This window comes from Dromiciops gliroides, chromosome 5 (assembly GCF_019393635.1).
Source record: "Dromiciops gliroides isolate mDroGli1 chromosome 5, mDroGli1.pri, whole genome shotgun sequence".
Taxonomy (NCBI): Eukaryota; Metazoa; Chordata; class Mammalia; order Microbiotheria; family Microbiotheriidae; genus Dromiciops; species Dromiciops gliroides.
In genome coordinates this window covers 213,712,183-213,737,898 of record NC_057865.1, presented here as the reverse complement: position 1 = coordinate 213,737,898, position 25,716 = coordinate 213,712,183, and the positions used below count along the sequence as shown (strand labels likewise).

Sequence of the window (25,716 nt, the reverse complement as noted above, 5' to 3'; positions counted from 1 at the left end):
GATTGTTTCAGTGCCCACCTTTGGTTCCTTGTCCATAAAAAGAGGGGATTGGGTGAGATCAGGGTTTCTTAACCCTTTTGTATATCATAGACCTCTCTGGCAGTCTCATGAAGCCTATGGAAGAAAGAATGAATGAATGATGCAATTACTATGTGCAAAGCACTGTTCTAAAGTGCTGGGGACACAGATAGAAAAGCAAAGCCGACCCTGTTCTGGAGGACCTCACCTTCTAATGGGGAAGATGATACACAGGGAAGATTTCAGCTGCAAGCCAGAGGGAAAATCCCCATGGCTCTTAGGTTGCATCTTCTTTAAGGTCATTTCCACTGATGAAACCATACCAGTTTCTGATGTTGAACCATGTGACAATGCCAAGGACTTGGGTATCAGAATAGTATTTTTAAATGTATAATATAAAATATATAGGATTATAAAGGGAACAAATTATACCCAGATGGGATTATCAAAATAGTTTTTTAAATAAGTTCATGAACCTCAGGAAAAGAACCCCTGTGGGTTTTTTCCAGATCTGGATTTGATGATCTTATGTTGATGAAACTCATTTGGATGGGTAGGAGAGAGGGCTGCGAAACATGCCCCCAGCCAACATCTGTATTTGAGGAAAGGAAGGGACATGGTACCTCCTCTTGATGGCTGAAACTCCAGGTTTGTGGAAGCTCAGGCTGATGTGAGGCTGGGGTAAATTAATAGAAAGCCCCAGAGATCCCCCAGTATTGGTCCTTTCTTTTTTCATTCTGCCCTGACAAAGCACAGTCCCTTCTTAAATTTACTTTCTTCTCTGCATCTTTCTCTCTTTGCAGATGGGACCCAGGTGAGCCCTGGCCCCCAGTATCCCAGCCCCCCTGGCACAGGTAAGAGTTGGACCTCAAGCTTGGGGAATTGGGGGAGTGCTATAGGCAGGGTTCAGGAAGAATAGGAAACTGAGGGACAAGAAAAGGAGAAGAAGCAAGCCTTTAAAGGAGAATGGAAGGGAGATGTGGGAGTGGGATTCTAGGCTTCAGTTGAGTAGGGAGAAAAGCTGGCTTATTTCATGGAGAAGACTTAAGAGGAGGGTTTATAAAGCCATTTCTCATATACTATTCTAGATCTCATCCCTAATTCAGGGGAACTCAAAATGGAGGAAGAAGACAGGTCCTCTTCTTATCTCTGCTGAGTCTTATAAGGAGACAGGGTGGAGGGGTGAGGAGAAGGGTAATATATCTATGCTCTTTGGTGGAAGGAACATGTATTTATCTTATAAGGAGACAGGGTGGAGGGGTGAGGAGAAGGGTAATATCTATGCTCTTTGGTGGAAGGAACATGTATTTAGTCTTTGTGTAGGAGGTTAGGTACAATTTGTCCATTTCTTGCCATTCCCTGCCTCCTGCTCTACAAATTTCCTTGAAGCCCCAGGATTCCATTTTTTGCTGGTAGGACACCCGGGGAAGGGTTAGAACCAAATATTATTAAGCATGCACACACACACACACACACACACACACTAAAAATAGATATATAGATATATATGTGTGTATGTGTATATATATATATGTATATATACATACACACTCTCTATTGAGTATCTATATATGCATACAGACACATGCACACACATATATAACATTTATTTATTTGTTTGTTTGTTTGTTTGTTTATTTATTTATTTTTGGTGAGGCAATTGGGGTTAAGTGACTTGCCTAGGGTCACACAGCCAGTAAGTGTTAAGTGTCTGAGGTCAGATTTGAACTCAGGTCCTCCTGACTCCAGGGCTGGTGCTCTATCTACTGTGCCACCTAGCTGACATTTATAATAAAGCATTTTCACATACATGATCTCATTTGATCTTTACAATAACCCTGTGAAGAAGGAAGAGTAAGTATTGTTATCCCCATTTTATAAATGAAGAAATTGAAGCTCAGAAAGGTTACTTGCCCAAGATCACCCAGCCTCCAGTGGTAGGACTAGGACTCCAACTCAGGCCTTTAGCTTCAAGTCCAGGGATCTTTCCACTATAGTTTTGTCTCATGCTCCCGTATTTCCCCCACCCCACCCAACCCCAACCTACCTGAAATCTTGGTCCGTGTCCCATCATCACTCCCCCAATCCTTGCCACTTTCAAATGCATCCTGTGTTAGGTAGGTTAGAACATGGGGTTCATCTTCTGAAAGAACTGAGTGAGTACAAGATCTGCACAGAGAAGAGGTAGGAGAAAGAGAGGGACCAAGACGTGCTGAAGTGGCAGGGAGGGAAAAACAAAAGAAGGTGCATATCAGCCTGACTCCTACTACAAATTGTAACAAGGAAAGCCACTCTCCTAGTATATGTATGACACCATTTTAGATGCTGTAGGGGGAAGAGCTCAGAAACCAGTGGAAAAGATAGGAAAAATGCCAGATAAGTGGTACGGAGAGTAAGTGCTATGGATCTGATAAGACATGATGGAGGAGTGAGGCCTTGAATTGGACCTTGAAGAATGGATAGAGTAGAGATAAACAGTAAAGAGTGAAGAGGGCAGTCCTGAACAAAAGCATGAAGTCCAAAAGACACATGAAGGGGAGTGAGTGAACGTGTGTGGCTGGAAGCAGAAAGTTTGTGTAAGAGAGTAATAAGGATAGATTGTGAATGCCAGGTTTCCTGTGAGAGGGACTCCCAGGCTCTTAGACAGCAACTCTCCCACCTGAGCAGCCCTCTAACCAAGTGTCAGCTTGTCCAAGTCTGCATTGATATAGTTAGTGCTTTGGGGTTTGCAAAGAACACGATATACTACACATTGACTCATTTGAGCTTCACAACTTACTGAGACAGGTGCTATTACTATTATTTTGTCATTATTATCAGGTGAGATAATATGTGTAAAGCACATAGCACAGCCATAGGAGCACAGCTATACTGGCACATGGTAGGCATTTAATAAATACTTATTCTCTTCACTACCCTTCCTTTATTATTACCCCCATTTTACAGATGAGGAAACTGAGGCACATAAAGGTTAATGACATAGCTAGAAAGTGTCAGCAGTGAAAAGATAGTAGTGAGATAGCAAGCCCCAAGTTTCTAGGCTGGGCTAGGTGTGGTCGAAGTCCTTGGACTCAATGTTAAATCAAACCAACCAACATTTGTTAAGCACTTATGAGCCAAGCATTGTGCTTAGCACAGGAGAATCAAAGAATGACCACACAAAAAAAGCGAGGATTTTAGTCAGGATTTAACTATTTCTAAGAAGAAGTTAGTTTTTCTCTTCTCTCTTATCAGTAGGATTCCTGAGAAAATCTACATATCTTTATGTTACCTCTAGCTCCCAGAACTTAAGGAAAATGTGAATTTGGGGGCCTCGTAAGGGGAGAGGACTTAATCTCTAGGGAACCTAGGAAGCTTATCCTGAAGCGGACTCCCAAGCCCACAGGACGGTCATCTAGTTTCCTTGGGACGATAGGATCATAGACTTAAAACTGGCAGGAACCTTAGAGTTTTTCTAGGCCAACCCCCTAATTTGACAGATGAGGCCTAAAGAGATTTTCCCAGTCACATAGGTTTGTTGTTGTTGTTCAGTTGTTTCAGTGGTGTCCAACTCTCTGTGACCCTATTTTTTGGTTTTCTTGGAGTGGTTAAAGAGAAAAAGAGAGAGAGAGAGAGAGAGAGAGTGAGAATGAGAATGGACTGGTTTGCTATTTCCTTTTCCAACTAGATGAGTAACTGAGGCAAAATGGATTAAGTGACTTGCCCAGAGTCACACAGCTAGTAAGTGTCTGAGGCCGGATTTGAACTCAGGTACTCCTGAATCCAGGGCCGGTGCTTTATCCACTGCGCCACCTAGCTGCCCCCCTCCATTGGTCTTTGTACTGTACCAGAGAGCTTGGAAAGGACTTTAACCTGGAGTTAACCCAGAGAATCTATAAATTTGGAAGGGGGGGAAAAAAAGATTAAGTTTTTATTTTCACAATCCTCTAACTGAAATTTAGCATCTCCTTCAATATTTAAAAGCATTATTATCTGAAAAGACATACATAGGTTTCTCCAGGTTGCCAAAGGAGTCCAACCAAAAAGGTTAAGAACCTCTGATCTAATCCAACCCTCGTATTTTACAACTAGGGATGCTGAGGTACAGAGAGGTACAATGATTCCACTGAGGTCACATGGCTAGTTAGTAAAACCTCCAGAATTAGAATGCTTTTCCCCTGTCTCTTAAGCTAGGGTCCTTCCTACTGTGCCACACTGCCCCACACCTTTCCATCTGCCCTTGGCAACACGGCTTCTTGCTGGGTGCCCTGCATTGAGGGAGCTTAGCTTTGAAATGTTCGTCATCCATCTTGATATGAGGCAGTGTAGCATGTGGGATGTGAGCACTGGCTACCCAGCAGGAATTACCTGGGAGTGATTCACTGAATGTCCCAATGCCCCAGGCACTTCTCGAAGATTAAAAGTTGCCAAGAAAAGTGCCAACCTGCTTTGATAGGGGAGTTCCCCCCATACATCGTAAATGTTCCCCTCCCCAAAAAAATATTTTTTAACTTAACATTTTTTAAAAGTTAGAAGCCCTCTCTTTTGAAAGGTTTCTTCAGTTCTGTTCTGTGTTAGCAGGTAAGATGAGCACCGCCCTCCACTCTCTACAACTCTTCCCTTTTCCTGATTTCCTCCCTCCCTCCTCCCCACCCTGAGCTTCTCTGACTGCAGGGACCGGCTGTGCTCGGTGGAACCTGCTCTGGGAGCTGGCTATAAATAGCCATTTTCACCCAAGACCTTGGCAGGGTTCCCAGCAACATGGAGGGGCTGGCCTGGCAGTGGGTGGGGAGGGCACTCCAGGAAGAAGCAGCTGTGCCTGTAGTCCCTGCTGTGCTACTGGGCACACAGGCCTGAATGAACTGGATGATTCATTTTTGTGGCCAAGATTGCCCCCAATAGCCTAGGGGTCAGAAGCCTGAAGAACTGTAAATTGGAGGTACCGCTAATTCGCCTGTTCTCACGAAGGCTTTCTCTATTTAGCGGATGGGGAAAGCGAGGTCCAAGAGGGCTAGTGTGGGTCCTACCATGTTGGTGGAGGAGTTGAATAGGTCTATAGTGGACTCCACAACCTCCACATTTAGCCCATCTGAAGTCGGCCTCCACTGAAGTAAGGATTAGGGGGACCATGGGGCTGAGGGCCAAAACAGGGGGACTCCCTCAGCAACTCCCAGACTGTGAGGAGGGCCACAGTTTTGTCATGGTGCATGGTAGGCTGGGCAGGAGAGGTGACTAGGGCAGCTTGTGCAGCGCTTCCATGTATCTCCAACTTGTGTCCTCAGCCAGTTCCACCTTCTGCCCAGCACTGCCAGTCCCTCAGCTCCAGCCCATGGACCTTCGGGTGGGGCAGAGGCCCCCTGTGGAGCCTGCATCAGAACCAACTCTGCTGACCCTTCAGCGCTCTCAGCATCTGCACCACCAGCTCTTTCTTGCTGGTCTGCAGCACCAACAGGTTGAACACATTCAGGTAAGTCTCTTTCAGGAGCTTAGCTACAGCCCTAGGTCTACCCCATACACCCACACCTTAGTCCCTAGGTGTCTCCCTCACCAATGTCTCCCCAGGCTCCAGCCTCAGCCCCTTGGCCCCTTACCTCCCTTACTCTCCCAGTCTCATTGTTCATCACTCCATCCCCAGCTCTCCCTGGAGACCCCAGTGCGGGAAGCACCAGGAAGCCATCAAGAGCAAGAACTGAGGCAACTTCTCCACAAGGACAAGAGCAAACGAAGTAAATGAAGGAGGGCTCTTCTTGGTTCTCACCCCCCAGATGCCCCGAACCACCCTGGGGCGAGCACCACAGCTAGTTGTCTGCCTCTTTGGTGGGAAGTGAGGGATGAAGGGTGGAGAAGAGGGTGTTGGAGATTCTTTGGTCCTCTCTGTAACCGCGTTAGCCCCCACACAGAAGTTGATCTGGCTCTAAACACGTGCGTGTTGTATAGCTGTGTTTGTTGGCTCCAAGAGAGAGGAAGATCAGAAAGGCCTGAGGGATGGGGAGGGAGTTCCTGGTACATCTAGTGCTGGGGGCCTAGGCTGGGCACTGGACAAAGAGTGTGCTGAGGAGCCCACCCACCTACTCACTTACTCCCTCCCTTCCCCCAACCCCTGCCCCCAGGTGCTGTGGCCAGCCATGCTGTGAAGCAGAAATTGGCCGAAGTCATTCTAAAGAAACAGCAGGCAGCACTGGAAAGAACTACCCATTCCAACATCCCCTTCAGGTGAGTCCTCCCCTCCCCTCCCCTCCCTCGCCCCCACCCATATACGTGAACTCCCTATTTCTGAAAAACCCCCAAACTACAGACTGAGCAGCTCCCATCCCCCCAAGCTTCCCCTACCTCTCTGACACTAACCCCCCCCCACAAGGAGCACACAGCTGCCTCCTCCTCACACACACACACACACACACAGAGCAGCAGCCCACTGCCCACAAAGCCCCCTCCTTTAAAACCCTCCTTAATACCCACATGGGTCCAGGTACATCTTCAGTGTCAGGAATGGCCTATGCCCCATTGGCCTGGCCACCTGACCCAAGCTTCAGAGCCTCCAAAGTGCTAGATAACTTCACAGAAGCACACCATTGATTGATTAATTAATCAGCAAGAATTCGAGGAGTGGCTCCTGTGGCATGGCTAGGCATGGGCTAAGCAATGAAAATACAAAGACAAAAACCAGTCCCTGCCCTCAAGCAGCAGTTTGTATTCCATTAGGGGAAACATGTCCACTTATAAATACATACAAAAGAAATACGGAGTGAGATGGTAGGGGGCACCAGTAGCTGGGGAGAATCATAGAAGACCTCATGTAGGACAAGAGGGAAGGCATTCCAAGCAAGGGAGACAGCATGTGCAAAGGTATGGAGATGAGAGATGCAATGTTAGCGAGGACAAGGTCTGTTTGGCTGGACCATAGAGTACGTAATACTATATGTATGAAATACCTGGAAAAGTAGGTTGGAGCCACGTTGTGAAGGGTTTAAAATGTCAAACAGAGGAGACTGTATTTTATCCTAGAAGTACTAAGTGGGAGCCACTGGGATTGATTGAACAAAGGATCCCTTTGCTCTAGGAAGATCTCCCTAAGCTCTGTAGAGTCTGGTGTGGAAAGGGGAGAGACTTCCCTGACACCGTACTGCCCTCTGGAGCCTCAAAGTGGTCAGCGTGGGGACACCTGAGCTCCCTCTTGTCCAGAGAGGCTGTGGAGGAAAGTGAAAAGGGCACTGAAGTTGGGATCTGAGGGCTTAAGTTTGAATTCAGGTTCTGCTCATTACCTGTGTGACCTTGGGCAAGTCAGCTGTCTAGAATTTGGTTTCCTCGTCTGGGTTGAATGGTACAGAATGGAAGCACACTACACTGGTGGTCAGAGGGCTTATGTTCAATCCTGAAGAGTTCCTTTTATTTGTTGGGCCTCAATTTCCTCATATGTCAAATGAGGGAGGTGATTTCAATGATATCTGGGTTCTCTTCTAGCTCTAAATGCTGTACTCCTACGCATTGAACACAGGAAGTTGCCTGGACGATTGGTGACCTTCTGTTTTTTTGTTTTTTTGTTTTTAGTGAGGCAGTTAGGGTTAAATGACTTGCCCAGGGTCACATAGGTAGTAAGTGTTAAGTGTCTGAGACCGGATTTGAACTCAGGTACTCCTGACTCCAGGGCCGGTGCTCTATCCACTGTGCCACCTAGCTGCCCCGTATTGGTGACCTTCTGGAATAACAAGAATTAATATTTATATAGCACTTACTTTGGGCTAGGCACCATACAACGATTACACTATTTGATCTTTGCAACAACTGTGGGAGATAGGTTCTATTATTATCCTCATTTTAGAGGTGAGGAAACTGAGGCAGATAGAGGTTAAGTGACTTGCCCAGGATCATATAGCTAGTAAGCGTCTGAGGCTGGATTTGAACTCAGGTCTTCCTCATTCCAAGTCCGGCATTCTATCCACTGCACCACCTAACTGCCTCAGAGACTGTCTTCTGGGAGCTAGTGATCCCCTGCTCCACTCCCCTCCCCTGCCTCCTGCCAGGCCCCTTTCCCTTTGCCCTCTTGTTGCTCTCAGCCTACCTGAGAACCCCCCCCCCAACCCCCCAAACCCCACCCCCCCCAATCAGTTTTGCACTTCCTGATGTGTGGTGCTGGGAACCTAGGAATCACTAGTAGGTGCTGTAGCCCGGGGACCCAGGAGGATGATGCGACAGGCTGCACAGTGCCCTGCGCAGTTATATACCTCTAGACATCAGGGTACGGGCTATTCTAGAGCAGCTTGAGCATCTTCTCCACAGAACCCTGGGGTCTCTAGAAACAGAAGGAACACCCCCCACCGTGCTGAACAGTTTCCTGCCCACAGTTCCCAGTCTGCTCAGTGACTCTCCAGAACACTTTCCCCTGCGTAAGACAGGTGAGCTGGGGAGAGAACTGGGGGTAAGGAAAATTATGGGAGAAATCACTCGGGTCAGGGGGTACGAGGACAGAACTGAGAGGGAAGGAAATGTGAGGGGAGGAATGGGTCCTTCCCCAGAAGGGAGGGTCATTGGAGGGGGGCATGGAGCCTAGAGTGACTCTCGTACTCTCCACAGTCTCAGAGCCTAACCTGAAGCTGCGCTATAAGCCCAAGAAGTCTTTAGAGCTGAGGAAGAATCCACTGCTCCGCAAGGAGAGCGCTCCTCCCAGCCTTCGTCGGCGCCCCACTGAGCCCCTTGGGGGTGAGGGGGATTTAGGGAAGAGGAGGGGGCCTTTCCAAAGCAGGCCAGGGACCTGGCAGAGGCTCCCTGGGGTTGGAGGTGGGGGGTAGGACTGAGATGATGGCTGCTCTAGCCCCCACTTCAGAGAAAGTGCTGTTTTACCAAGCAAATGAAGGCCCCACTGAAGCTGGGGCTGCGGCTGGGGCTTGCCAGGGAGGGAGTGGTGGATGGAACAGACTGGGAAGTCTGTTCTTGGAGGAAGTATGGAGGGGTCAGAAGGACCAGACTTCATCCCTCATCCTTGGACATCTCTTTCCTTTCCTCCCAACGTTCCAGATTCCTCCCCTAGCAGTAGCAGCACACCGGTTTCAGGTTGCAGCTCCCCCAATGACAGTGAGCATGGCCCCCTACCTGTCATGGGCTCTGAGGTAAATACCAGTCGTTACCAAATACTGCTGCCAAAGCAATGCTCAGGGGACCTAGGGAGGGCCACCGGAGGACCTGCAAGCCCTGTGCACCCAACAAGGTGCCCCTTGGGAATTGAGGATATAGATCCTAGAAAGAAAAGTTCCATGTGATGTGACCTCCATCCTGCTCCCTACGGTAGGAGCTCTTAGCCCAGCGCCTCCGACTCCAGGAAAGCTCAGTGGCCCCATTTGCCTTGCCCACGGTGTCTGCGCTTCCCGAAATCACCCTGGGGCTGCCTGCCACCGCCAGGGTAAGTGATGAGGCTACTTCCTCTTACTCCAAACCCTCTGTACTCTCTTGCCAGCTCTTCCTTGGCATTCGCTTCCTCCTCTTCTTTACCTAAGTCTTTCTCCTACTCACCCTCCCTCCAATCCAATCTCCAATCTCAATCTCCTTGACTCTTACCCTCTAACTCAGTCCTCCCTTGGCTCACCTTCTCTCCCAGGCTGATGGTGACCGAAGAACTCATCCTGCTTTGGGGCCCCGGGGACCTGTCCTGGGGACTCCCCATGGTCCCCTCTTCCTGCCCCCAGGCCTAGAGCCTGAGGCAGGGGGTACTTTGGCACCCCACCTGCAGCCCATCCTCATCCTGGAGCCCTCAATATCTCATCCCCCACTGCTGACTGGTGAGGCCCCCTCTTGCTCCTGGGGAAGGGATTAGTGGGGAAAGGAATAAACTGTAGGAGAACAGGTCCCTACAACCTAATGAATATATAGCCAGAAGCGAATGGTCCTTTCCAGAAAGATCCTTGTACACCCGTCCTGCCAGCTGCCCCTCCAGACCTTTTTGATAAGGCCCCCCCTCTGCCCCATAGCCTTCCACTTCCTATATCCCCAGTGACCATGTCCTCCTGTGCCTCCCTTCCCAGAGCATCTGGGAGCTTCTGAGATGTTCCTCATGCTTCCCTCCCCTTCTCCCCCCCATTCTCATTCTCTGTAGTGCCCGGGCTTGGGCCACTGCCCTTCCATTTTGCCCAATCACTACTCTCCAGTGAACGGCTTTCAGGGTCGGGCCCCCACACACCACTGAGCCGGACTCGCTCAGAGCCCCTGCCCCCCAGCACCACTTCTCCCCAGCTGCCAGGCTCCCTACAGCCCCGCCTGGACTGGCTGAAACAACACTCAACACTGAGCAAGGTGAGCTGGGAAGTGTGTGTGGGGGGAGAGATGGAGGTTGGGGGGCTGGAGGTTAGGGAGTATGTCTGTGATGGGGTGCTAGGTTAGGACTACTGTGAGGTGAGGTGAAAGGGGAGGAAGAGGTTTGGAAGGAAGGGAGGAAAAGTACATAGATTCCTAGGAGCTGGTGGCAGGCCAAGTAGATCGGATTCACTCAGCCCACCTTATATCCTCCTCCTGCTTCCCGGACTTCAGAAGCACTTAACAGCCCTTGGCATCTTTCCTTCCCAGAGGCCAGCAAAACCAAGTGAGAAGCCTCGACTTCGGCAGATCCCCTCAGCCGAGGACCTAGAGACAAATGAGGCACCCAGCAGAGGCCCAGAGCACAGGGACCTCGGCCGTGGGAAGCCCGATATTGGCGGTCCTTCCTCCTCCCAGCAGCACCAGCAGGTAGACAGAGTCCACAGCCAGACTCCCATCCCTACAGAGGCTTCTGGGTAGGAGTAGGGGACTTGTAGGAGCCCAGCCAAGATAGGAAGGGAATGGGAAAGAGCTGGGACCATCAGAACAGGACGCAGCTCCAGGGCATGGGTATCCTTCTTTCCTGCTTCACCCCACACCTGTGCCACAGGGGCAGGGGCTCCAATATGGAACATAATTGGATTCGAGTCACACACAGACAAGAAAAATATGACAGAGATCATTTTTACAGCTCAGCACCACTAGAGGGCGCAGCCTGAGTTTTGTGTCCAGAAGCCTAGATGGATGTACTCGACAATCCATTCACATTCTCCCAACCAGTCTCTTTTGTGAGCAGCAACACACATTTTTAGGGCAGCTGGCGGGAGGTAGGGAGAAAGCCTGTGGCCATGGAACACAACCAGAGTTGATTTTCCCATGTGGGCAGTGAAACTCTGACCTTGGCTTCACTGATCCAGTATTTTAACTAAAACTAACTGGCCAAAGATTGAATTTACATTCACCCCAAGTGAAGAACACTGGGGTATCTTCATGCCCATTCCCTATGATCTGAGCCAGGACACAGTTTGAGAACACTGGAGAGCCCAGACTGGATCCTGACTCTGGGGTATGAACAGCTCGGTCTTTGTGAGATAACAATGATCAGCCCAGGCCTTTTTGAAGTTGGGGAAACCACAAGGGAATCAGTGGCAGTGGGCAGTAGAACCCTCCAGTGGGGCCTTCTAGAGAAACCACATTTAAGGTGGTTTGGTGGAAAGCTCTGGAGTTAGAGGACCTGCGTTCAAATCCTATCTCTGATACTTCCTGTATAACCTTAATGAAGTCACGGAATGTCCTTACACCTCAGTATCCTCACCTGTAAATAAGGAGGTTGGACTAGATCACCTCGAGCTCAGGTTCTATCATCCTCTTGCCCTATGAGGCCTGGAACAAAGGGTCAGACCAAAAGTATACCCTGCTCCAACCAGATTAAAATGGAATTGGAAAATAATTGACAAGGTAAATAAAAATACAATGTAACATAAATAATGTTAATCTGAGGTTTTCTAGTCAATATGTAACCATCGGGGATCTGTTTCTATTTGAGTTTAATACTTCTAGTGTACGGGCAGGAGCAGATAGGTTGTGTTTAGGGCCGGAGAGATCAGGGTTTTTTTGGTGTGGCAGTTGGGGTTAAGTGACTTGCCTAGGGTCACACAGCTAGTAAGTGTCAAGTGCCTGAGGTCATATTTGAACTCAGGTCCTCCTGATTACAGAGCCAGTATCCACTACCTCTCTGCCATGAGAAATCCAATTTTAAGAAACTGTCTTCTCTTTCAGATATTCCTATGGGAACAACAGCAACGGCTGTTGGGTCGGCTTCCCAGGGGAAGTTCAGGGGACTCACTGCTGTTGCCCTCCACCCAAAGTGGACACCGGCCCCTATCCAGGGCACAGTCCTCCCCAGCTGCCCCTGTCTCCTTGCCAACTTCAGAACCACCTAGCCAGGCTTTAGTACTACCTTGCCCTGAGACCCCTGCCAGGACCCTGCCCTATACAACTGGTAAGACTGAGATTGGGGCCAGGGCAGAGATTATGGGAAAAGATTATTGGGAGGAAATCTTGTGTGTGTGTGTGTGTGTGTGTGTGTGTGTGCACGCGCACGCACACACACAGTATCCCTTTGGCAGTCTGGTAAAACCTGCAGTCCCCCTTCTCAGAACAGTGTTTTTGAATGCATGACACAAAATGCACATAGGGTTACAAAGGAAAATAATCATACTAAAATACAGTTATCAAAATATTTAAGAAACAATAGACCTCAAATTAAGAACCCTTGCTCTTTACCCACCCTTGCACACGAATTCTGCGGACCTGTTTGTCCCATGGGTAATGCCCAAGAAAGATGTGTCTCTCCAGCTCTGACACTGTGTATCAGAGCCTTTCCCTACCCCTGGGTTTCCCTTCCTTCTTCTCTTGAGCATCTTGAGATAGCTTGAGAACATAAGCTTTCTCTTCCCCTACCCCGCCCCCATCCTCTGAAGCCTACTTGTATATTTAACTTCAACAAAAAAAGTATCTTTTAAGGCCCTATTATGTCCACAGCCCTTGGCACTGGGAAGACAAAAGTGAAAAACCATCAAGAAGCTTAAAATCTACCTGAAGGGAAGGGGCTACTTTATGTACAGAAATCAGTAAAACAGTACAGATGGATAGAGTGAAAGAATGTGCTTCAAGACAGATTTGCAGCTAGAGAGAACCCTTCCATCAGGGGTCAGAGAGGAGTGGGGTCAGAGGTGGCTTCACCAAGAAATCAGCACTTGAGAGGAACAGGATTTCAACAGGCTGAGCTGAGAAGGAAGCATGTACCTGCTCTCCCTCCTCGCCTGACAAGGGTCCCTAAGAAGCCAGAAGAAAAGAAGCCTGGGCAGACGGCAGCTCTTTTCTCTCAGACCTGTTTACTGTGCCTATTTTTCCTCTATCTGGAGACAAGTCTCAGATGTCTCCAGAGACTTACTGGGGCCAAGTTATTGAGGATGTGGTTGGAAAAACAAGATGGTCAGCTCAATTCAACAGATATTTATTAAGTGTCTATTAAGTGTACAAGAGAATTGGTCCTGTGGAACTCACATTTCCCTGGGGACATATAGTATAAAAAAATGTCGTTGTTCAGTCATTTACTACATTTTGTGGCCCCATTTGGAACTTTCTTGGCGAAGATACTGGAGTTTTTTACCATTTCCTTCTCCAGCTCATTTTACAGATAAGGAAACTGAAGCAGTTAAGTGACTTGCCCAGGGTCACACAGCTAGTAAGAATCTGAGGCTCGATTTGAACTCAGGGAAAGAAGTCTTTCTAACTCTAGGCCTAGCACACTACCTACTGCACCACCTAGCTGTTCTGTAAATACAAAATAAATATAGAAAATACAAAGTGGTTTCAAAGCACAAGGTAGGTAAGTGGTGAGCCTGAGATAGTCACTAACCTTATGAGGGCCTTCATTTCATCCTCCAGCTTCTGAATCATTTAAAACTATCCAAAACTGGACACAGCAGCTCTTGGCTTCCTTGCTTTGTTGGCTCCCCCTCAGGGGTAGTGATCAGGAAAACTATAGGAAACTATTTGAGTGCTATATTCCACCTCAAGCCCTGGTGCAGTGATAGTGATATACAGGGGAAAAGGCTATGCATGGATGGATGGATATAGATGAATGAATGAATAAATAAAAATGATTAGCATTTACATAGCACATGAAGGTTTGCAAATTGCTTTACATGTTATCTCATTTTGCTGTGAACTGTGGGATGTTGTTCAGTTGTTCAGTCATGTCTGACTCTTCATGATCCCATGGACCATAGCATACCAGTGCTGTCCATGGGACTTTCTTGGCAAAGATATTGGAGTGGCTTGCCATTTCCTTCCCCAGAGCTTAAGTGACTTTCCCAGGGCCACTCAAAAAGTGTCTGAGACCAGACTCAGGTCTTTCTGACTCCAGGGCCAGTACTCTATCCCCTGAGCCATCACCAAATAGCCCTCTAGGATTCTCGGATTCTAATCTCTGAGCTCCCTTAGGATTATGACATTCAGTGTGAGGATCATCCTGTGAGGCTATCATTTAATTTCATTTAGGGCCTGGTCACATAGACATATGCTCATTTGCCTGGCTGATGTATGTCTGTAATTAACGTGTTTGGGTATGACCACTATGTGTGTGTATGCTTTGGACTGAGGTACACTGGGTTATATGGAAGGGTGGTTGTGGGCATGTGTGGAAAGAAGTGTCGGGCTATGGTCATATGGCCTTCCTGGAAGGGTATCAGGGTACCAGTGGTTGCAGCTGGGTTTAGTTGTGAGGGCTATATCAGGATGAACATGGCCATATTTAAGAATGTTGGGGTGGGGGTACAGTAGGGCCTATAAAGGGAAGTTGAGCTTTGACCAGACAAAGTTGGTTGTGCTGGGCTGTCTATTGGTGGACAGAGTGTTCAGCATGGTTCTAGCTCTGTGGGGAGATGTTCCCACACAAACACTGTCTTGTTGCCTGGCACCATGGCAGGGTTGGTATATGATTCAGTGATGCTCAAACACCAATGCTCCTGTGGGGACAACAGCAACCATCCTGAGCATGCGGGCAGAATCCAGAGCATCTGGTCAAGGCTACAGGAACGGGGGCTACGGAGCCAGTGTGAGGTGAGGGGATGAGGATGGGGCTGGGGGTGGGTGGGAAGGAAGAGGAGCATGGAGGATGAGGAGTAAGCCGAAGAGGGGAGAGTGGCAGCAGACGGGAGCTCGGCTGGGCTGTGACGGCTTCTCTCTGCCCAGTGTCTCCGAGGCAGGAAGGCTTCATTGGAGGAGCTACAGTCAGTGCATGATGAGCGGCATGTGCTGCTTTATGGCACCAACCCACTCAGCCGACTCAAATTGGACAATGGAAAGCTTGCAGGTAGGAAAGCGTGCCCAGACTCCCTCATCACTCCCTGCTCTAGCCCTCCGTACTGCCTCCTGCCCTGAACCCTCACATCCCCAGTTATTCAGTGATCTGGCCTTCGCCCTGGCTTTCTACTACCCTTCTTCAACCTGTAACCCCAGCTTTGATGTCGTCTTCCATGCTTGTGCCCATGCCTACCCCACCTTTGCCCCATCCCTTCTATCCCTTTGCCGTTGGGGTGAGAAGACTCATATCCCATTAAATTCTCTATGTACTCACTCTCCCTGCAGGGATTCTGGCCCAGAGGATGTTTGTGATGCTGCCCTGTGGTGGGGTTGGGGTAAGTGCTGCCTTGTAGCCCACTGAGCGGGCATTGTACCTGCTGGTAGTGTTCCGGTTCTGCCAGCCTCCTGTTTCCTTTCTCTATTCCCTAGGGCTCAAGTTCCCTGCTTAGTTTGTATGCCAGACAGAAATTCCGAGGGGCAGCTCTCACCACTCCTTCTCCTTCCCTGCCATTGGATAGAAGGCCTGTTAGATCCAGGGATCTTTTGTATCCTTCGTCCCACCGAGCACACTGTCTGGCACATAATAGGCACACTAATGGTTGTTGAGTGAATTTCGAGCCGTGGGCCTGAGAAGCAGGACCAGGATCTGGATTTGGGACAGTAGACTTTTGCAAGGGCTCTATGTGCCCCTTGTCCCTACCATGAAGTATAACTGGTTATCAGACCTACTTTACCAGGCTACTTGTGAGGCCCAGACAAGTAGGACCTTTCAGGCCTGGGTTGGAAAGCAGTGATAACAGCTAGTAGTCCTATATTCCAAAGAGCAGGGCTTCCCTTTATCCCAGGGATCCTTCTTTGTTCCCCCATTATGGGTTTATCCCATGGTAGATGTCCATGTCTCATACTGTGGCCCACCACTCAGCCTCCTTTGCCTCAGAGCAAAAGAGGTACCAGTCAAGGGTGGATGGAGTGGGAGGCTTCAATGCCCTAGTGGACTTGGCTGTAACTTGAGTTGGGAGTATGAAATTATAAAATCCACTACAGATGGTGGTAGGACCACTTGGGAGCAGCTAGAACCCTATTTAAAACTTCCTATTTCCTGCCACTTTCTGGTTTTTCCAACTGTTGTTACTTCTGTTTTCCCTTCTCCCTTTACCTCTGTCTTTCTCTCTCTCTCCAGCTTCTTCTGACTCTCTCTGCCTTGTCTCTCTTGGTCCACCTCACCCCACCCTCCCCACCTCCCTGCCATTCCCTCCGGACCCTCCCTAGCCTTTGAGGGGAGCGGAACCATGGCCCTGGGGCTCGGTTGAGGGAGGCCTCCCAGCCCAGGCTAGGGCCCTGAGTGGAAGACAGTGGTGCAGACGGCCCCTCCAGCTTGGACCATCCCAAAGGGCCTGAGCAGCTAGGGCTTAAACCGCCCCACTTGACTAAAACCCTGAGCTCCACCCAGGTAATGCCATGTCCCTTTACCTGAATGGGGAGGCAGGGATGACGCCCATGGCAGGATATGCCAGCCAATCTGGAACTAGTTCCAGTGACTGAAAGATGGGAAAGAAAAAGTAGATTGGGATTTGAGGGCCTCAACAGGTCCAACCTCTGGGCAGTGCAAAGCACTGACCTTCTTCGCTCTGAGGGGCAGAATTGTCTACCCAGATCCCTGACCTCTGGCGTTCTTGCCATGGAGTGGGCACTGCCCATACTAGTGCCTGCCTTGATCCCTGCATTGTGGGGTGCCCTTATACTAACTGTAGAGCCCTAGGTGATATTGGCTATGACTTTGGTTCCTACAGGTGGATACAGATACAATCTGGAATGAACTGCACTCCTCCAATGCAGCCCGCTGGGCTGCTGGAAGCGTAACTGACCTTGCCTTCAAGGTGGCTGCCCGAGAATTAAAGGTAGGAGGTGAAAGCAGGAGAGGGCAAGGGAAGGGTAGAAAGCAGGCTTAGGGTGTCCTAGGAATTCAGATCCAGCAGCTGCCCTATAATCTATCATGGACTTATGAGGAAGACTCAGGTAGAAATGTGGGGTGAGGGAACAGGCAGGTCCAAGATTAGGTTTGACCCCTAGGACACCTATTATTTGTTAGAGAGGGGAGCTCAGAACAGTAGACTGGTAAGTCCATCGTCTCTAAGGGGGTCCTTATCTCAACCATACAAAATATAGCCATTAACCAGCTGAGTAAACAACTCAGCCCTCTCTGGGGAGGTTTCAATTTTGGCCTCAGTTCTTGCATCTATAAAAATGAGGGGGACTAGACTAGGTCATCTTTCTAAGGTCTTATCCATCTCTAAGATCCTATAAATTCTTTAAATGCCCTTTTTCTGTATGTGACATGTTGCTGGGCACCAGAACCCAAACAAGGGCCTGGGTTCATATGTGTTGTTAATAAATGATTAAGCCTACCATCCTACAGACTAGTTAGGGATTGATTATTCCTAAATTTGAAAGTTATATTCTCTTTCTTAAAACCCATAATTCCTAATAAAGGAAGGTTATATAAGGAATCTTAACAATATTAACCCTAATTCACCTATATAAAATTTGGAAAATGCACCCCGTTTCTTACTGTGCACCAAAGACCTTGAGCATTCATCATTATACAAAATATGTAACATCCCCCCCCACACACACACACACACATACACATACACACGAAGGCCAAGCCTGTCTCGGTTTTTTATTACAGTACCTGGCACATAGTCAATGCTCAATAAATGCTTATTGATTGATAGATGGTGAAGTGTTAACACACAGGCCAAGTCACAGTAAGCACAGTTTATGGTGGGGATGTAAGTATAAGTGGAGCACAGGGAGAAAAGCAAAACTGGGGAGACTGTGGCCATTCCTGACCGAATTAGGGCAGGCCCAAAGAAAGCATCACCTCTCACCAGAGAGCAACTAGGAGCCTGGGCTTTAGGCCCAGCCTATACAAGAGAAAGGTAGGCCGGGGTAAAGATGTTAGGAAAGGCATGAGCCACAAGTCTGGTTGGGTAAGTGCTGACACTAATGTTCTTTTGTCCCCAGAACGGTTTTGCAGTAGTGCGGCCCCCGGGACACCACGCAGACCATTCAACTGCCATGTAAGGCCTGGGTTTGGGAGGCCTGGTGGGGGAAGGGTAAGGAAGTGCCCAGAGAAGCAAGAGGCCGATCTCTACAGATAAATAAGCCCCTTATGGGATTTACCATGTGGAGGATTTGCCAGCCACCCCTGTCTCCAGTTCCCCTCTCCCTGTCTTCCTAGAAAAGAGATATGGGTGAACTATGCATGTGCCACATTGAGGGAGGGGCCCAGAGAGAGCTCAAACTGGTAGGAATACTTTCCTCCTCCAGGGGGTTTTGCTTCTTCAACTCGGTGGCCATCGCAAGTCGGCAGCTACAGCAGCAGGGGAAGGTTAGCAAGATCCTCATTGTGGACTGGGTAAGTCTCCTGCCTCCCTCTGGACATAGCTCCTGAACCTGGGGAGGCCCCAAACCTGAGCTGACTGCAGCTGCCCTATGCTGTGCCTACTGGCTACCAGCCTTAAGAGAACAAAAGCTAGGGCAGCTAGGTAGTGCAGTGGATAGAGCAAGGGCCCTGGATTCAGGAGGACCTGAGTTCAAATCCGGCCTCAGGCACTTGATACTAGCTGTGTGACCCTGGGCAAGTCACTTAATCCCAATTGCCTCACCAAAAAAAACCCAAAAAACCAAAAAACCACAAGAGAACAAAAGCTCTTCATCTCCCTATAGCTGGGCTTGTGCCCCAAAGATGTTGTGGCTAAAGCAAGCTGGAGGCAAACAAGCAGTTTGGTAGTCAGACTCCTGTTGATTCTTCCCATAACCACTGTCACTACACCCCTACAACTGGCATCCAATCTCTTTATTTCAGCCCCTTTCCTTTAGGTGAAAAAAGGGAGATTTTTAAAGTAAAAACCTTTCTTATAAACTTACAGGGAAAAAAATTCCTTTTTAAGTATCAAAATGAACATATTTACAGAACATAACAATAAGTCTAACCCAGGAGTTCTTATGCTTTTTTGTGTCATGGATCCTCTTTCAGAACAATATTTTTCAATTAATAAAATAAAATACCTAAGATTGCAAAGAAAATCAATTATATTGAAATATAATGATCTTTTTCTTTTAAATCATGGACCCCACGTTACCTGGACTTTGGCTGGCAGGACTCTTCCTATTTTTGTCCTCCACCCTGTGTGGAAGATCTCTACCCTTTGGTGAAACTTGGTTTTTTCTCCTCTTACTGCATTCACTAGGCATTTGGGTCTAATTTCTCCAGTGGTCATGCAGCCTTCACTAGAAACACCATCCTCCCCAGTCCCAGAGATAGAAACAGTCTTTCATCTCTTCCTATTTCAAAACTGACCCCACTCCCACCCCCAATTGATGTTTTCTACCGAGTTCTTGTTTCTTCTTTGAGGAATGAGCCCTCAGCTCATTTGCAAAGCCCTTATAACTAACATGACCTTAGCCCAATGAGGGATTGTTTTTCCTGTCTTGGATTACTGAATCTATCTACTTCTTGAGATTTTCTTGTGATTCACTGAGTTCCCCCACTACTGATGAGAATACCACCACCACCCCAAGTCCTACCACCATGGTGGTATAACAGTATATAAAAGTAGTAGCAATGAATTTTCACCAACATTATGAAGAGGGTTGTTCCTCTAAAGTCTATTTCATGGGTCTTTTATCCTCTCTTCTCAGAACTTAAACTCTGTCTTTTCTAGGATCTCATTCTAGCACTGAAAAAGATTTTTTTAAAAAGAAGGGATATCAAGGGGACAGCTAGGTGGTGCAGTGGATAAAGCACTGGCCCTGGATTCAGGAGTATCTGAGTTCAAATCCAGCCTCAGACACTTGACACTTACTAGCTGTGTGACCCTGGGCAAGTCACTTACCCCCCCCGTTACCCTGCAAAAAAAACATAATAATAAAAAATAAATAAAAAATAAAAAGAAGGGACATCAATACATACAGTCAGATTGATGTCGAAGGATTACCCAGGACTGATCAATCCATGGTGATAAAACCCCAGTTTCCCAACTCTTAGTGTAATATTCTTAGCCCACCTAATGTTTTTCCTTTGTCTTCCTGCAGGTATGGTATTAAGAATAGAGTTTTTTGGTTTCAAAGGGCTTTGTTCATAACCACCCCAGGAAGTATGTAGCACCAATACTTTTTTCATTTTACAGATGAGGAAAGTGAGACTCAAAAAGGCTAAGAGAATAGGTGGTCACCTAGTTGCTAGGTAGCAGAGCCAGAACTCGGTATTGACTTCTTCACTAGAGGTGCTCCCTGGATAGTTGAGATGAAGGATACTTCTAGAGAAGAACTGACTGAACCCTAGGTTCAGTGGCAAGGGTTTAGCAGCAGCCATCCATAGGAACCGACTAGGTCTAATCCTTTTGACCAGAACAGACCTTTTGACTGATGAAACCTGCCCTAGGGCTACTTACTTTGCTGGGCCCCAAACCCAACTAGGCAGGTTGCTAATGACACACACCAACTAAGAGACTTGGATATGAGAGAGTAGGACTCCAGCGCTTCAGGTAAGGAGCTCTCCAGGTCATGACCTGGGAGAATCCTAACTACGACACCGAACAATATTTCACATAACAGTAACTTGCTTTGCTCAAGCAGGCAGAGGTCATCAGCATCAGGGCCTCCATGTTGCTGGTTTTTATTGGCTAACTGCTTTCAGTGTGCAGTGTGTGAGAATAGTATTTAAAGTAGAAGAAGGCTTCTGCCACTGATCACCACAGCCGCTTTTCTTCCCTGTCTCTGTACCTGGGCCTTTGTGCCTTCTCCACATCGGTATATTAGAAGCCGTTTAAATCACATGTCCTTGAGTGAGGGGCATGTTCACATGTAAATCACTGACCCAGTTGCACAGTCCCCCCCTCTCTCAGGCTCTACTGCATTCCATTATTTGGCTCCTAAGCCCTTCCCCACCTCATTCATGCTCATCTCACCAAAAACAGGATGTTCACCATGGCAACGGAACTCAGCAAACCTTCTATGAGGACCCCAGCGTGCTCTACATCTCTCTACATCGACATGATGATGGCAACTTCTTTCCAGGCAGTGGGGCTGTTGATGAGGTAACTTTTGGAGCACCTACCCCTCCTTGCATCTATTGATTGGCTTGTCAATATTAACAACCAGGAGTGGATACAGGATGATTCATCCTCCTGTAGGCAGTCAGCTTCCTCTGGGGACTTGAGTTCTAGTCCCAGCTCTGCCAACTAATTAGGGTCTTAGGACCCTAGCCCTATATCAGTAATATGGAGACTAGAGCAAAGGAGGAAAGAATGAGGAATGATACAAGGAAGGATGAAGGTTGGAGCAAGAAAGTAGGAGGCCACAGTGGATTCCTTTATTTTTTTCACTAAAGGATGAGGAGTGGCCATCTGGTGAGAGGAAGGGGGAGAGAGAAGGGAAAGGGGTAGGAGAAAGTTTGGAAGTTATGAGTTGGCAACTATTGGAAACTGAATATATAACACCACACTTTGGATCCAAGGCATTCTCTTTTCAAACGTGCCTGGGATTTCATTCCCTCTTTCCTGTCTGATTCTAATTCCTCAAATGTTTAATTGTACTGCTTGGGCCGCTCCCTCCCCAGTTTCATCACTCTAAAGCAAGTGTCATTGGGTTAGCTCCCTAATTTGGAGAGCTTTTTGAGGGAAAGGAACATAACTATGTTTCTTATAGCATCTACCACAACTTAATATGGGAATGCTCCACTTTAAGAAATCTCAATATGTAAAAATCAGAATTAAAAAACTGACAAATGAAAATGTGGTTATTTCTATCATCAGACTTTAGTTGGTTGCACAAAACAAATTATGTAGAACCATAGGATGTTAGCACCTTAGAGATCCTCTAGTCCAATATTCTCATTTTACATTTGAGGAAACTGTAGTTCAAATATATGGAATGATTTGCCCCAAATCCCACAGTAGCAGAGTCAGGACTCAAATCCAGATCATTTGATGTCAAGTCCAATATTCTTGCCACCACACTTCACTTCATCCCTTCAGGATTTCTTTAAATCACAAGCTGCTACCCTAGTATACGAAAGATATTCAATTTATCTACCACTCTTCAGGAACAGGGGTATTCATCATAAATCTAGGCATAGAGGAAGGTAATGCCAACAGAAGAGCAAAATACACCCCATTCTCAACTACTACTTACTCTTCTGGGTCTTTACCAAGTAGGTAATGTCAAAAAGCACTTATTAAGTGCCTACTATGTGCCAAGCACCATGATAAAACACTGGGGTTACAAGACAAAAAAACAGTCCCTGCTCCCAAGGAATTCAGACTATTGGCCCAGACAATATGCAAACAAGATACAGACAAGATACACTGGAAATATCAGAGAGAAGTCACTTAGATAACATTTCTCGCAGAAGATGAGACTTCAACATAAACTTAAAGGGAACCAAGGAAGTTGGGAGGTGGAGATGAGGAAGGAGAGAGTCTCAGGCATCGGGGACAGCAAGTGAGGAGATGGGAGTGTCTTGTATGAAGAACAGGAGGGAGGTCAGTCTCACTAGACTGCAAAGTACAGGGGTAGGATTTTAAAAGACTGGAAAGATAGGAAGGGACCAGATTATGAAAGGATTTAAAAGATCAAAGAGGAATTTATGTTTGATCCTGAAGGTAACAGGGAGCCAGTGCAATTGATCAGATGGTGGGAGGTATTTTAGGAAGATCACTTGGATAATTGATTGGAGGATGGGCTGGAATGTGGAGACTTGAGGCAGGGACACAGGCCAGCAGGCTATTGCAGTAGTCCAGGCATGAGGTGATGAAAGCCTGTAAGAGTGGTAGTTTCAGGAAAAAAGGGGGCAGATTAATAACAGATGTTAGTAAGGTGGAAATAGAAATTGGCAACTGACTGGATAGGAGGCATAAAAGTAAGGAGTCAAGGATGGCACCAATGTTTACAGTTCCCTTCTTGATGTGGTCGATCCTTTGCTTAAAAGGGCCTCTAGGGGGCAGCTAGGTGGCACAGTGGATAAAGCACCGGCCCTGGAGTCAGGAGGACCTGAGTTCAAATCCGGCCTCAGATACTTGACACTTACTAGCTTTGTGACCCTGGGCAAGTCACTTAACCCTCATCGCCCCACCAAAATTAAAAAAAATAAAATTAAAATAAAAGGGTCGCTAGTACAACATGAACTGCTTGGCAGAAGCTTAGACTGAGAACCAGGGGACCTGAGTTCTAGTCTCAGTTCTGCCAATAACTTAGTTTTCTTCTCTATAAAATAAGAGGATTAAACTAGAGAGTCTCTCAAAAGTGCTTTCCAACACTGAGAGTCTCTGATACAACTTTGATTTACTTTATCTTTCTCCTCCTGTGTTGCAGGTCGGGGCTGGCAATGGAGAAGGCTTCAACATCAATGTTGCCTGGGCTGGAGGCCTCGATCCACCCATGGGGGACCCTGAATACCTGGCAGCCTTCAGGTCAGTCTTCAGAGTGTCAGGAGTTCTGAGGGAGTTTGGGAGATAAAATAAGATAAGTTGAAATAAATCTCTCTCTCTTGCCTCTTCCTCAAGCAATTTCAAGTTAAACAGGCAATTGGTCATCTATAGGACAATCCCTGTATAGTGACAGCTAAGTGGCCCAGCAGATAGAGTGCTGAACCTGGAGTCAGGAAGGCCAAAGTTCAGATCCTGCCCCAGACACTTAGTTGTTCTGTGATCTTGGGCAAATCTGTTGACCTCTCTCAGCCCTTGGTTTCCTCACATGGAAATTAAGAGCCATCTATTAAAGGTGGGTAAGCTTAGTCAGAAAAGGCTTTGTGAAGGAAATGTGCATAAGCCCTTGATTATTGGAAGTATAAGATATTTAAGATTAGAGGATTTAATTAGCACATTGTAAAAGACCCCAGGAACACCTCAATTTAAAAAAAAATATTTAAGAATAGGATAGGCTGAGCTTAGTGTAGGGAGACATATTTGGAAGTGGGAGGAAAAACAAACCCTGGAAAGCTTTGGGCTTTTCTCAGTTGGGAGAATCTATTTGTGTGAACTATGGCCTTCTCCATACTGAGTCCAGAGATGATGGGTGCTAGTCCTGATTTCCTCAGGGCCCATGGTCCCGGTCACTAGGGCCAAATTTAACCAGGTTCTGAGGCTCCAGGTTGCCTGTTGCCCCAGTAATGTCCTCTTTTGCACCCCAAGATCACTCTCCCCCAAATGGCCCCTGAGAATATGATGTGCCCCCACAGAACAGTTGTGATGCCCATCGCCCGAGAATTCTCTCCTGACCTGGTCCTGGTGTCGGCTGGGTTTGATGCTGCAGATGGCCACCCCCCACCTCTGGGAGGCTACCATGTCTCTGCCAAGTGTAAGAAAATTCCCAAGGGGTGATTGACTTCTAGACTGGGAAGAGATTTTGTTCATCCTGAGACTGAAATATGTAAAGTGGGAAGTGGGGAAAGGGATATGATCTTGGTCAGCTTGTGTCTGTGTGCATGATGAGTTTATCTTAATCAAGGTTAGGGGAAATTTTAGGGCCAAGTACCCCTAGCATTTTAGTGACCACTTAGGCCAGAACTATTCTTATCAATCCATCCGGTAGAACTATAGGCACTAGGCCCTACCCAGATCCCTAGGGATTCAGGCCACAAACTAGCACTTAAAACAAGCCAGCAATAAAAAGTTCTCCCAAAGATGTGTGTCCCAGGTTCAATTGGCAGCCCTTCCAGTAGGAGATTGGGGGAGCCAGCTTGACCCTTGGGGATAGACGGGGTGACATCCTAGAGAACAGAGGTGCAGTGGAGGGAAGAGACAGAGGCAAAAGAAGCCTCTGTTGTTTCCATGCCATCTATTCCTATCCCAGGTTTTGGGTACATGACACAGCAACTGATGAGCTTGGCAGGAGGAGCAGTGGTCTTGGCATTGGAGGGTGGCCATGATCTCACAGCCATCTGCGATGCCTCTGAAGCCTGTGTGACTGCCCTGCTGGGTAACAAGGTGAGACACTTCTCCACACCCAACTGAGGCAGAGAAGATGGGTTCTTATAGCATAGCAGTCCAGGCCCTAGCTATGGGGGAGGGGAAGGTATCTGGGCCCCATAAGTGATTGGTATGTGCATTTCCTATAGGTGGATCCCCTCTCTGAAGAGAGTTGGAAACAGAAACCCAACCTAAATGCCATTCGATCCCTGGAAGCTGTGATCCGGGTGCACAGTGAGTAAAGGGATGATAGGACAGTCGTCTAAGCTGGTCCAGGAGGGCATAAAATCAGCCTTCTTGCCCAGGGACATACCCACTGCATGGGGGCATTGCTAGGGCCATAGGTACTAGAAAATGGAAGACAGTACAGGGTTCCCCTAAAACTACCCCCCCACACACTCTTATTCCCCCAAATAGCGACTAAACAGAGGCTTTCCTATGCCTCTGGTGGCAAGTACTCCTAGCCAATTAGCCACAGCTATAACTGTCTAAAAGGGTCCAAGATCTTGCCTGATTTGGAAATTGATATATGAATGTTCTTGGGACTTCAGAAGTATATGGAATGTATGGATTTGGAGAGTTAAGGGCCAAT

General features: G+C 47.6%; 1 protein-coding gene across 2 annotated transcripts in view; it reads left to right on the top strand.

The window, feature by feature from the left end:
• Positions 1-25,716, top strand: part of HDAC7 (histone deacetylase 7) — a 47,492-nt gene that overhangs the window by 19,482 nt on the left and 2,294 nt on the right. The window contains exons 2-24 of one of the 2 annotated variants that reach the window (XM_043966626.1): positions 822-872; positions 5,280-5,464; positions 5,633-5,723; positions 6,108-6,210; positions 8,275-8,390; positions 8,569-8,694; positions 9,010-9,101; positions 9,281-9,391; positions 9,587-9,767; positions 10,082-10,278; positions 10,549-10,707; positions 12,058-12,280; positions 14,774-14,907; positions 15,040-15,160; positions 15,436-15,485; positions 16,941-17,048; positions 18,178-18,233; positions 18,484-18,571; positions 21,135-21,254; positions 23,530-23,627; positions 24,395-24,513; positions 25,009-25,142; positions 25,274-25,358. In XM_043966626.1, coding sequence (XP_043822561.1) covers positions 822-872; positions 5,280-5,464; positions 5,633-5,723; positions 6,108-6,210; positions 8,275-8,390; positions 8,569-8,694; positions 9,010-9,101; positions 9,281-9,391; positions 9,587-9,767; positions 10,082-10,278; positions 10,549-10,707; positions 12,058-12,280; positions 14,774-14,907; positions 15,040-15,160; positions 15,436-15,485; positions 16,941-17,048; positions 18,178-18,233; positions 18,484-18,571; positions 21,135-21,254; positions 23,530-23,627; positions 24,395-24,513; positions 25,009-25,142; positions 25,274-25,358 — 2,748 coding nt within the window. The remainder of the gene's footprint in view (positions 1-821; positions 873-5,279; positions 5,465-5,632; positions 5,724-6,107; positions 6,211-8,274; positions 8,391-8,568; positions 8,695-9,009; positions 9,102-9,280; positions 9,392-9,586; positions 9,768-10,081; positions 10,279-10,548; positions 10,708-12,057; positions 12,281-14,773; positions 14,908-15,039; positions 15,161-15,435; positions 15,486-16,940; positions 17,049-18,177; positions 18,234-18,483; positions 18,572-21,134; positions 21,255-23,529; positions 23,628-24,394; positions 24,514-25,008; positions 25,143-25,273; positions 25,359-25,716) is intronic. The other variant, XM_043966627.1, reaches the window with a different exon arrangement.